The 11,717-nt window shown below is 51.5% G+C and overlaps 7 protein-coding genes across 7 annotated transcripts; 5 read left to right on the plus strand and 2 right to left on the minus strand.

Moving 5' to 3' along the window:
• On the plus strand, positions 1 to 1,060 carry GNI_102510 (putative transmembrane protein; the record flags this gene model as incomplete). Its single annotated transcript, XM_011132912.1, has 1 exon — positions 1 to 1,060. A coding segment is annotated over one exon (1,060 nt), but the record flags the coding sequence as incomplete, so codon positions are not given.
• A 1,272-nt stretch (positions 1,061 to 2,332) lies between these two features.
• GNI_102520 (glutamine-fructose-6-phosphate aminotransferase) lies at positions 2,333 to 4,583 on the plus strand (the record flags this gene model as incomplete). Its single annotated transcript, XM_011132913.1, has 2 exons — positions 2,333 to 4,232; positions 4,309 to 4,583. The coding sequence occupies 2 exons, from the start codon at positions 2,333 to 2,335 to the stop codon at positions 4,581 to 4,583; spliced, it is 2,175 nt and encodes a 724-aa protein (XP_011131215.1).
• Positions 4,584 to 4,743: 160 nt separating this feature from the next.
• Positions 4,744 to 6,118, plus strand: GNI_102530 (hypothetical protein; the record flags this gene model as incomplete). Its single annotated transcript, XM_011132914.1, has 2 exons — positions 4,744 to 5,680; positions 5,727 to 6,118. The coding sequence occupies 2 exons, from the start codon at positions 4,744 to 4,746 to the stop codon at positions 6,116 to 6,118; spliced, it is 1,329 nt and encodes a 442-aa protein (XP_011131216.1).
• A 91-nt stretch (positions 6,119 to 6,209) lies between these two features.
• On the minus strand, positions 6,210 to 6,386 carry GNI_102540 (hypothetical protein; the record flags this gene model as incomplete). The annotated part of the gene is made up of 1 exon (XM_011132915.1): positions 6,210 to 6,386. One exon carries the CDS (start codon positions 6,384 to 6,386, stop codon positions 6,210 to 6,212), a length of 177 nt encoding a protein of 58 aa, XP_011131217.1.
• Positions 6,387 to 6,675: 289 nt separating this feature from the next.
• On the plus strand, positions 6,676 to 7,083 carry GNI_102550 (hypothetical protein; the record flags this gene model as incomplete). The annotated part of the gene is made up of 1 exon (XM_011132916.1): positions 6,676 to 7,083. One exon carries the CDS (start codon positions 6,676 to 6,678, stop codon positions 7,081 to 7,083), a length of 408 nt encoding a protein of 135 aa, XP_011131218.1.
• Positions 7,080 to 7,817, minus strand: GNI_102560 (hypothetical protein; the record flags this gene model as incomplete). Its single annotated transcript, XM_011132917.1, has 1 exon — positions 7,080 to 7,817. The coding sequence occupies one exon, from the start codon at positions 7,815 to 7,817 to the stop codon at positions 7,080 to 7,082; it is 738 nt and encodes a 245-aa protein (XP_011131219.1).
• A 243-nt stretch (positions 7,818 to 8,060) lies between these two features.
• On the plus strand, positions 8,061 to 9,431 carry GNI_102570 (hypothetical protein; the record flags this gene model as incomplete). The annotated part of the gene is made up of 1 exon (XM_011132918.1): positions 8,061 to 9,431. The coding sequence occupies one exon, from the start codon at positions 8,061 to 8,063 to the stop codon at positions 9,429 to 9,431; it is 1,371 nt and encodes a 456-aa protein (XP_011131220.1).
• Positions 9,432 to 11,717: the final 2,286 nt, after the last annotated feature.

Below are 11,717 nucleotides of genomic sequence, written 5' to 3' on the forward strand. Positions count from 1 at the left end.
ACCCATTGCCGCACGCATCGTACTTATTGTCACAGACGATCTACCGCACTACGAGGGCGACGCCCAGTTGGGCATTGACTGGTGGAACCCTAACTCGGGTGTAGAACCTGAGTCGCCCCACTTTTGGAGTCCTGAATTCATCAATACCAATCTGTACTATCCAAACGATAGCCCCGCTATCTACGACCCCGTCAGCAACGGTGGGAACTACATCAGGCTGCTCGAACTCAACGACAAGGCGAAGCAGGGACAGGCATTGCCAGTTCGCAACCTCCGTCTTAGAGGCAGTACTTTCACAAACTCAACAAAGAACGTGCAACTCTCCACAAAGAATGTGCAACTCAGCGACGATGAGAGGAAGGAATACGACGACCTGTTGAAATTGTTGGGTCCTGCCAACTTTCCTAACGCTAAGCCTCATCCTGGAACCATGGAGGCAGCGGCCAACTGTGGGGAGTACGAATATCCCTCTCTGGCGCAAGTTGGAAAGGCAATGACGGACGCCGGAATCGTGCCGCTGGTGCTAGTTAGTGAGCCAGACTATGTATATTACGAGTCTTCAACCTTGTGTGCCCAGCGAGGGTTCGGCTTCGGGGAGCAGGACAAGGCTGGGTTTGTGAACTGCGCTAGACGAATGTACGAGGAAGACTTTAAGAATATGAACCTCACCTTCTACAAAACCGCAGCGTTCTCGAAGAACGCAGAACAATTCGTTACCAGCATCAAAGACGTACTCGACCAGATGACCGCGTCCTTTGATTGCAACCCGCCTACGCCACCACCCGTACCCGGTGACTGCCCTACCGCCGTGGCACCCGTGCCAGTCATCGTCGCCGACGACTCCCACCGACTCTCCTCAGGCGCCGTTGCCGGCGTCACCGTCGGAGCTAGCGCCGGTGTCGGACTACTCTTCGGAGCTCTTGGATACGCCCTCAGGGCCTGGACCAATCGCGGAAATGCACCCAGCTCGATCAAGGACGTCGGCCTTGACGTAGACGCACGAAACGTTACCGTCAACAGGGACGTCACCCAGATCCTACAAGCCGACATGTTCCAGTAGGAAAGTGTCCGAATGTGTGCTCATCGTGTGCACACACATTCCAGCGGGAACAAAACCGGGAACAAAACCGGGAACGAGACTTGAGGAGGCAACATAGCCTCCCACAGGCGCCTCCCATAGGCCCCTGATAATAGAAGATGCCAAAGTGGCACAATGTACAGTACTACGCATTTACAACGATTTTGTTTGGCTAGACTCGTCCTTCCTTTCCTGCGGGAACCTGCCTCTATGGCAGGCATCTATGATACAATACCCGCAGCATCTGTCGGTCTGAAGCGCATCGGACATATTGGTATTGGACGAATTATTGGTATTGGACGAATTACTTGGGAGGCATTACTTGGGACAATGTATTGGCTGTACTCTCCATTTGAGTGAGCTTGACAGCCATCATGTATAGAAGAGACTTATTGAGATTGTCGTCGGTAGCATGCAGTGCAGGTAGCATGCAGTGCAGGTAGCACGCAGTGCAGGTAGCATGCAGCGCACACATCTACCGGCATCATTGTGTAGTTCTTTTTTTATTAACGTGTTAAACGTTACTACTCTAGATTATTTGGGACCTTCAATGGTACTTGGAAACCTTTAGCGGTACTTGGGGACCATAGTATAGTCCTTGAGTCTCTTGGCTGTTCGGTCATTGAGAATAGATGGTCTGATTCGTCGGGACTGATCCGTCTAGTTGTGGTGTTGGTGTTGTGGCCCTGTTGGCCCCCAGTCTTTGAGCAACGTGAGTTAAGATCTGTCGATCCTGCATTATTCGGAAAGCGTTTTCCTTCGATGCGGCTGTGGTCATTTCGGTCAGGTCCCTGTCATGTGCTCTTTGTGAGTGAATACGTACAGCTTCCACCGACCTGAAGATTTTGTCGGGACATCGGGGACAGAAGAAGGTTTCAACGTACGACTCTGCGTCTGGGGGTGAGGCGGGCGGAATTGGGTAAAGAATGCACACAGTCCTAATGTCCAGCTGACATCTAAAGAAAGTTGCTGTCATAACATGCACCCAGTGTGTGTACCTTAAAGTGTGTGTACCTTAAAGTGTGTGTACCTTAAAGTGTGTGTACCTTTAAGTGTGTGTACCTTTAAGTGTGTGTACCTTAAAGTGCTTACATTGCGCAGGTGTCTTTGTTGGCTTGGTAGCAGGTCGCGCACATCCAGTGGCAGCAGGGCTCGGGTCTGAAGCGCCAGTTACAGGGTTCCGAGCAGACTGGGCAGAAGAGTAGCGACATTGCTTCCGCCGAAAGGTTGACCAGAGTCTCCATTATAATTATTATGTTTTGGCAGAGACTACGCGAACAGGTGGAGCTGGAACGAAAAGCAAAGGCGGTGGTTTCTAGCTTCGCGGCCACCAGGTCCAAAGAGTACCGGGGACGGGTTGTGGATTGCTGTGGGATAATTGGTTTCTGTGGGTCGTCGGGTGAAGCGAGTCACGTGTTACTGAACGGTATTGAACTGTTACAGAACCGGGGGTACGACTCCTGCGGGATCACAACCATTTCGAACCGGCGAGGGCGACCGGGGTCGGATGGTCGTGCCACTCTAACGACGACCAAATTCGCCTCTCGTGGAAGTACATGTGATTGTGTAGACTTACTCAAAACGGAATTACAACAGTCCCGGAAACATGCGGGACATGCCGTTGGTATTGCACACACACGTTGGGCTACGCATGGCGGTAAAACTGACGCAAATGCGCACCCTCATCTCGACTACAAGAAACGTGTGTCCATCGTGCATAACGGTACCATCGACAACTTTGAGGAACTCAAAGCTGACCTAGAACGTGCTGGAATACCCTTCCAAAGTCAAACTGATACCGAGGTCATTGCCAACCTCATTGGTGTTGAGCTCGACCGAGGAATCAAATTTCAAGACGCGGTTCGCAACGCCGTCCAAAAACTCCGTGGGACATGGGGCCTACTTGTCATGCACAAAGACGACCCTAATGGTTTCATGTGTGCGCGGAACGGTAGCCCTCTCATCCTGGGAACAACCCAAACAGGTGCGAAGACGGCGACAGGTGCGAAGACGGCGACAGGTGCGAAGACGGCGACAGGCCAATCCAGGACGGCCGGCGCTCAAGAAATCTACGTCGCCAGCGAGCCGCTGGCACTGGCGAGCTACACCAACGAATATCTTTCTCTTAACGACGGAGATGTCTGCTACGTCTCGCGCACAGGCGGGATCGCACATCTCGAGGATGGGCGAGACAAACGCCGCATACAGGCCGTTGACCTTGCGCTACAACCCGCCCCGTTTCAACATTGGACTATTAAAGAGATCTATGAACAACCGCAGGCGATTAGTCGTGCTCTCAGCTTCGGTGGTCGTGTGACCACCGGAGCAGCGAGGGAGACTGGAAGCCGGGAGATGGCACCAGCCAGCAAGGAGGCCCGAACGCCTGGATTGGGGGGCAGAGGATTGATTGCAGGTGTTTCTCGTCGCGTTGTGAAGTTGGGTGGCTTGGAGAACAATCCAAGATTATTGGAGATCCGTCATTTATGTTTGACGGGGTGTGGTACCAGTTTCTATGCAGGATTATATGGCCAGGAGTTATTTCGCTATTTAGAAGCGTTCGATAGTGTGAGTATAATTGATTCTAGTGATGTGGAGTCTTGTGTGTTCCCTCGTCCGTTAAAGGAGTGTGGTCTATTGGCATTGAGTCAGAGTGGTGAGACGCGGGACGTAGTGCAGGCATTGGAGCAGGCTGAGAAGCATGGTGTTAAGATCTTCAGCGTGGTTAATCAAGTGGGTAGTCTTGTGGCTCGTATGACCAACTGTGGTGTGTACCTTCATGCTGGACGTGAGGTGGCCGTCGCCAGTACCAAAGCCTTCACTTCGCAAGTCATCGCGCTAGGCCTCATCGCCGTTTGGTTCACCCAACACACACGCGTCTCAGACAGCCGAGCCGACCATGTCATCGAAGCACTTTCTCATATGCCCTCCGTAGCCTCACAATGTCTAGGCCTCGATCAGACCTGTCAGAAGCTTGCTAAACGCCTGTACAAACACAAATCAATATTTGTACTCGGCAAAGGTTTCGGCTATCCAGTCGCTCTAGAAGCCGCTCTTAAAATCAAAGAAATAAGCTACGTACATGCAGAAGGCTACGGTGGTGGACAACTGAAACATGGCCCGTTCGCAATGATCGATGAACAAGCTAAAACTCCCAGTACAACTACACACTGGGGTGTTACACACGCACTTTGGTGTTCAACACACGCACACTGGGTGTTTGTTCTTTGCAGTCGTGATGTTGGTTTTCAATGACAGTCACGCGGCGGCGATGACGAATGCGGCTCAGCAGGTGAAGGCGCGTGGTGCGGAGCTGATTTGCATCACAGATGACCCGTCTTTGGTCGCGGGTGTGGCGGACGAAATAATCCAAGTACCCAGTAATGGTTGTTTAACTGCATTGGGCGCAGTAATCCCCCTGCAGATGATTGCTTATCACATGGCCGTGATGAAGGGAATAAACCCGGACAAGCCCCGAGGCCTAGCTAAGACTGTCACTGTCGTTTAGACTATGGGGTAAATTTGTTTTTGTGCGATAGACCAATTTTTACATGAGGACACCACACGGAGTCAGGACACCACACGGAGTCAGGATACCATACGGAGTCAGGACACCATACGGAGTCAGGACACCATACGGAGCATATCGAAGGCTATGTGCCAGTGGTATGGTACGTTTGGGTGTTTTGGTTTTTTGTGCGTTCATTGAAACGCATGATTTAGGTTCATTAGCCGGTTTAGAAGAAGAGGCTCAGGATCCGGATTACTATTATCTGGTGGCACCACGTTATCGTCCAAGTGTGGAACCCGAGGGATATAGTACACGTTGCAATTGGTCGGTCTTGAAGTTCCCTTTTGGAGGCTTTTGTAGTAGTCAGAATTTAGCTGACTTTTTACAGGAGGCTTGGGAGAATGTATTTATCGAATGTGGTAGCACCTTAGATGACAAACTTTACTCCTCAGGAAGGTTCTATTCTTATCTGGATAGTGTTACCTACCATATGCAAGTCGCTATTATGAAAATGGTTGTTGGCGAACATGAAAATTCTGATCCTTTCTCAACTTTCCGTATACGAGACCTTCGTGTCTGGGAATTAAGGAACCTTCAAAACTTCCAGAAATCCGTCATCAAACGCATCAATCGACTTAGACTATCCCCCATGAAGAACCCCGTCAAAAAAAATCCCTCTACTGAAGTCATACACGCTGCTGACACCAACCTTGCCATCAACCATGCCACCAACCATGCCAGCACACATGCCAGCACACATGCCAGCACACATGCCAGCAACCATGCCAGCACACATGCCAGCAACCATGCCAGCACACATGCCAGCAACCATGCCAGCAACCATGCCAGCAACCATGCCAGCAACCATGCCAGCAAAACCATTGAATTCCTAGACTTCATGGGTAACCGCTTCGAGGCCCTGCTGATCTGGGAACCCCACAACGACCCTAGTTGGCTAGGCGCCCTCGCGCAAAAGATTCTCCCCGGCTATAGTCCAAAACATTTATGCATCCACAAAGTCCCGCGACGAAAAAGGATACCTCAAGATGACCAATACAATACATGCCCGCACGAGCGCGAGGATCAACACCATCGTACACGGCACCATGAATACCGCATGACACCTCAACATGACCGCAGGACACCTCAACATGACCGCAGGACACCTCCACATGACCGTCGGAAACCTCAAGATGACCGTCGGAAACCTCAAGATGACCGTCGGAAACCTCAAGATGACCGTCGGAAACCTCAAGATGACCGTCGGAAACCTCAAGACGACCGTAGGCAACCTCAAGACGACCGTCGGAAACCTCAAGACGACCGTAGGCAACCTCAAGACGACCGTAGGCAACCTCAAGAGGATCAACATAGGAAATGTGAGCACGACCGACAACAGGACCGACAGCACGAGAGAGACTGGCAGGACGAGTGGCACGACGGCTGGGAGAACGCACACCGCAGGTCACGTCAGGGCCGGCTCTCTCGAAAGGGGAGTTGGTGGGGACATGATAGTTGGCTTCGAGACCTGATCGTCCAAAGGTGGCCATCCACCCTTAACAGTGCTCACAGCATGACCGAACACCATCGGCTAGTACGCACTAAGCCAGACCCCCCGGTCCGTCAAGGAAAAACGTCGACCTGGACTTCAGGCGGCGTCACAGTCCCAGCTGAGAAACCTCGACCGCCTATGACGCCACAGGCGCGGCCGGCTTTGCCACGTTCGGCACGCACGCCGGGATGTATAGCGTTGACTTCGCCTAGAATTGAGCCCGCGAGTTCGCCGAGATTTGAATTCATTGCTTCGCCCAGAGCTGTGCCCAGGACTCAGCCTAAAGATGTGCCCAGGACTCTGCCCAAAGATATGCCGCCTAGAACAAGAGCTAGAGCCGTGCCCATGATTTCACCTAGGGGTGTACCCATGACTCCGACTAGGGTTGTACCGATTACTCCGACTAGGGTTGTACCGATGACTCCGACCAGGGTTGTGCCCACGACTCCGACTAGGGTTGTGCCCACGACTCCGACCAGGGTTGTACCCATGACTCCGACCAGGGTTGTACCCATGACTCCACCAAGAAGTATAGTTATGGCTCCAGCTAGAAGTGTGCCCACGACTCCCATAGGTCATACGACACTGAGTCAACGTACACGTGGACCCTTGACGTCGTCGGGGTTGATGACCTCGCCCGAGTTCGTGTGTCCGTGCGAAATCAGGAACAGGTCAGCATTCGTGTTTCCGCCCGACTGTGAGGTGAGTGACCCGGAGTCGACGTCTCTGTCGGATGAGGAGTTAGAATTCCTGGCTTATTCAGAATACGATTCAAGCCACTTCATTCCACCTGAGCGTATGCGTCAGCCTAGAGGCGTGGTTCGGCCTGGTCGTGCGGGGTTCGCAGAGTCTAGCCGAGAGCGGAAACCGCGTCGATTAGGTCTGTCGGAGCGGCGCCTTCGAGAGGAGGGTGCGAGGCCTCGAGCCGCACAGTACTACTACTAGAACTCGTCATCTTGGTCTTCGTCGTCAGAGTCGACGTACTTGTGATTTTTTCTAATATGAGCAGAGTTCATCTGGAATCGAGCGGTGGGTCTGATGACGATTTCATCATCGCTATCTTCGTAAGGATGGTAGGTGTGTTGTGGGGCAGGAATAAAGCGTTTGCACACACGTTCGTTTTGATGGCTTTTGTAATTGCCTGACATGATGTCATAAATTAGAGAGGCATCAGGTAGTGGTGGTATGATGAACTGACGCGGCTCGGGGAAGCGCTCAGTACTCATTAATTCTTTTTTGCGTAGATCCCAGACAGCATAGGTAAACTGGAACTGGCGTCCAGGTCCGAGAGAAACTATATTCAATGGCTCCGGAGAAGACCACAAATTAGCCACATTCAAACCTTGCGAATCAGGATAAAGAGCTATACCATGCTTATCAAAGAACCGACGCTGTACCGTAATGTCATCACGTACCCGTCGTTCTTCCTGCCCACCAAAATTGTCCTCTGAAGAATCGTCACTCCCATCCTCCTTCCCACCACCATTGTCCTCTGTAGCCAATTGCAAACCAAACTTCATTATAGACACATTCAAAGCTCGTGTTATATGTCTCTCCTCATACAACGCATCACCACCAAATCTAAACCCAAGCAATTCCACACACTCACCAAGAACAAGCAACACAAAATCTACCCCTCGAGGAGGTGCCAGTATGACATTAAAGGTAACCTGAACCATCAACCAAAATTTATAGCCCGGAAACTGGGCTGGATGAAAGGGTTATGAGAAATAGCTAAGATACGCCCCCGTCACTGAGTGGATGGGGGTCACGGTCGGATCAGATGGTGCTTATCCAGCAGTCGTTGCCTATCCAGCAATCATTGCCTGTCCAGCGGTTCATTGACCTTGGTCAGTTCATTGAACTTTGACGGGTCGGTCAGGTGTGTGTTCGGGCAGGTTGTTTTTGTTCCAAAAAAAGCGATGGTAACTTCACGGAGTAATTTGATAGCGACAAGGCGTGGTCGTGAATGCATGCCGGCGGGGTCTTTGGGATACTTGGTGTTCTCAAGTGAGTGTGGTAACGAAGGGATTGAGTTGGTCCGTCATTTCGCGGTCCGGTCGGTGCCGGTGGTTATGCCAGAGCGTCCTCCTCGTTTCTACGGTGTGCGGCCAGTGGATGAGACGGATCCTTGGACGGCACACTTTTTAGAGAGACGTGCAGCTCGTCTTGCCGCTGAGAGTGCAGAAGTATTGGATATGTCACCGGAAGCATCTCCAACTTTGGAACCCAAGTTTCTGAGGAACCCGAAGATGAAGGCGAAGAATAGAGTAGCACCTCCTGGGACGCCCAAGTTCTGGCGCTCGGAATATCTGAGTGCGAGTGAGAAGTTGCAGCGTCTGAGCGCGCAGTATGATTCGCAGGGTAAATACTACATGGATTCGAAGGTGGACAAGAACGTCACGTACACGGTGCCAAAATATGCCAGCACACCTAATCTTGTGGATGTCGGGAGTACGGATTCACTCGATCAATTTGCCGATGAGCTTGTCGAAGACCTTATCGAATTTGACTTTGATGAATTAGACAAAAATGATAACACTACGGACGACTGTAAACTTCTTGATAAAATCGACATGGCACGTGGCATGAAGAAAATCCGTTCTAGCATGAGTCTTGACGGAGTTATGGACGACGAAAACGGTGAACAGATTCTTGGTATCGAATACGACAACCAGGAAGAGGAACGCGCCCACGATCAGACGGGGGCGAAACACGGCCGACCATTTGCTGACCAGTTCGTCATCTCCCGTGACACACCCTACTTGTACATGGGACTAAGCAACCCCACCTCTCCGCAACCTCCTGACGCGTCGCCACCGCCCGCCTATGACGACCAGCAAGATGAAGATGTGACCACGAATATGACCCAGAATATGACCCAGTATGGGACCCGCAGGAAGCAAAAGAAGGGGAAAAAGCACAGCCCCTCTCGTGTCCCGTTCCGAAACGTTACGGGTGTTGTACATAAGGCCAGAAGCATGGAGGCTTATTACTTCGTGGACTACGTCGATGGCAAATGGTCCATTATACCCAAGATACTCCGAGGACCCTGGAAACGAAGACTCAAAAGTACAGCACCTGAGGAGAAGCCTACACACCCTGATGCTAACATCTCATGCGTTTGGGTCTACGATATGCCCGGTGAACAGTGGCTCGTGCTCCCTGCAGCCCGCCTCCCGAGATCCCTGGTCCAGTCTCAAACGGCCAGTATACTCTCCAAGTGCTATCGGAGATGCACGGACGCGTTCAGAAGAGAAAAACAGGCCCCAAAAGAATCATTTTTCAACTGAACATTTTTCAACCGAACGTGTGGACAATTCAGCGTCAAACCACCAGTGATGACCCCAGCCCGACCATTGATGACCTCAGCTCGACCATTGATGACCTCAGCTCGACCATTGATGACCTCAGCCCCACCATCGGCCCCGAGTACGTGGACGTCATACAAAGAATCAGAAAGCGACGGCGGATACCTACCTACCTGCCCACCGACCAAGTTTAAACCCGAAGTCGGTCGGGGGGCGCATTGTTGTCGGTCAAAAAGCGCATTGTCCCAATGCTCCTATCCCGGAAGCGGCGCAAAACGCGCGGAATGTGTATCGAGAAGTTCGTAGACCTGCACCAAGTATTATCCGCCCAGGAAGGGGCATCATGATATTCCGCGCGTACCAAAAGTGTCGGCACAAACTTTTGGAAGGTGCTTCACCTCTTTTCACCCAACATCAACTCAATACTGGAAGGTGCTTCACCAGGTCTCGATACGGAATCTGTTTAGCCCGCAGCCCACTACCAAACGGCTAGACCACGCAGCGGCCCACAAACACGCACACCGATTTCATCTAACAAAGACTAGAATAAGGAGACAGCTGCAAACACTACCATCACCTTACGAGTCGATGAACCCAGAAGCCGTACGACCTCCATAGGACAAAAGCTTCTTCTAATTAATGTGGCTTGAACTCCGGCAAACGCGGTACAGGTATTGGCTCCTTGCTACTCCAGTCACAAGAAGTGATCAGCTGCATCGCAAGCAGAACGGGCAGCCTGACGTACCGTTATGCACGCACGCCAATGTGGGCGACAGGTGCCTCAATTCATTTTCATAATGTTATCTCGGAGTGGCTGGCGACCCTACCGTTCGCAGAGGATACTCGCTCGTTCATCGACGACATCCTGATCAGCGCTGAGACCAACGGCTAAAACAGCGGTTTAAAGCCACGAGGTGTTGGCTACGTTCTCATGATCCCGTTACGTGGATACCGGGAGTTCTAAATCCGGCTGACTATCTTTCCAGAATAAATGGTGCAGAGACCACTGAGCACCTCAGCGCCCCCGATAATAAAGATAGAAGATGGGTCACAAGTGGTTATGATTATCGACTTGCTGAACTCGACCAGGAACCCCTTTCGACCTACTTCTTCAACGCGGGGTTTCTCGGAAGGATGCTTTAATGGTGACCTTCCTGGCAATCACGAAGGGGATTCAAGTAACCCAACAGATCCTTAAAGACCAGACTACTGGTATGCTCCGTAGTGCATATTCGAACCGACCATTAATGAGACTAGTCAAGGACACATTCGGTGGGCGGCATGAATCGCTAAGTTCGACATCAGCACGTCCCGGTAATGGTTTGGCTCTCACGGGGGGACAGCAGGGATCTACATTCCCTGTTGGTTTCGCCAGCTCCATCTGTCCGGAACCACCTGGGCAAAACAACGAGAAGAGAGGATCATCTGAGGGCGATACCGACGGACCGAGCGCGGCCACATCATCAACTGTGGAAACGGCGCGCTGTCCATGGAAAGTGCAGCCATGATGACACTGAATGCTACCAACAGCGAGGCCACACGTGGAATGAACGAGAGAGCGGGAAACGTTTCTGATTACAAACGGAAACCAGCTATGTCTGTTCGACACCCAGGTGACACTTCCTGAGATTCAGACGCCACTAGGCCCCACTCTGATTGATACTGGTTCGGCTACAAATCTGGTCCATTCCGAATATGCATCGGCAAAGAAGCACTCAAATGAAGACGTGGAAGCTGAACAACTTCGGATACAAGGTGTTCTCGAGAAACACGACGGATGCTACTGGGAAGGAAAAAGGTGTTTCGTCCCACGTGACCTACGGAATAATACTTTGGATGACTTCCACTCACCAAATGGGCTCCATCTCGGAACGACGAAAACGTACCGATCTTTGAGTGGCGCATACTATTGGCCTAAGATGCACGAGCAGGTATCTCAGTTCGTGAAGACGTGTCCGAAATGTATACGGACGAAGGCCCGACACGACTCCCGTCAAGGGCTTCCACTACATGTCCGAGCTACCGAACCTTTAAGCATGCTCATGATAGACGTATATGGACCTGTAAGAAGACCTGGACGGAACCCGAGCTACATCCTCAATCTTCTGGATATAGCCTCACGATATTGGCAAATCTCCATCATTACCCAACCATTCACGTCATCCTTATTCTGGGGAACATTACTCCAAAAATGGTTCTTACCATTCACAGTCCCTGAACGAATCATATCTGATAACGCAACAATTTCCATTCCCGGTATACACGGGA

This window comes from Gregarina niphandrodes, assembly GCF_000223845.1.
Source record: "Gregarina niphandrodes unplaced genomic scaffold scaffold00022, whole genome shotgun sequence".
Classification (NCBI taxonomy): Eukaryota; Apicomplexa; class Conoidasida; order Eugregarinorida; family Gregarinidae; genus Gregarina; species Gregarina niphandrodes.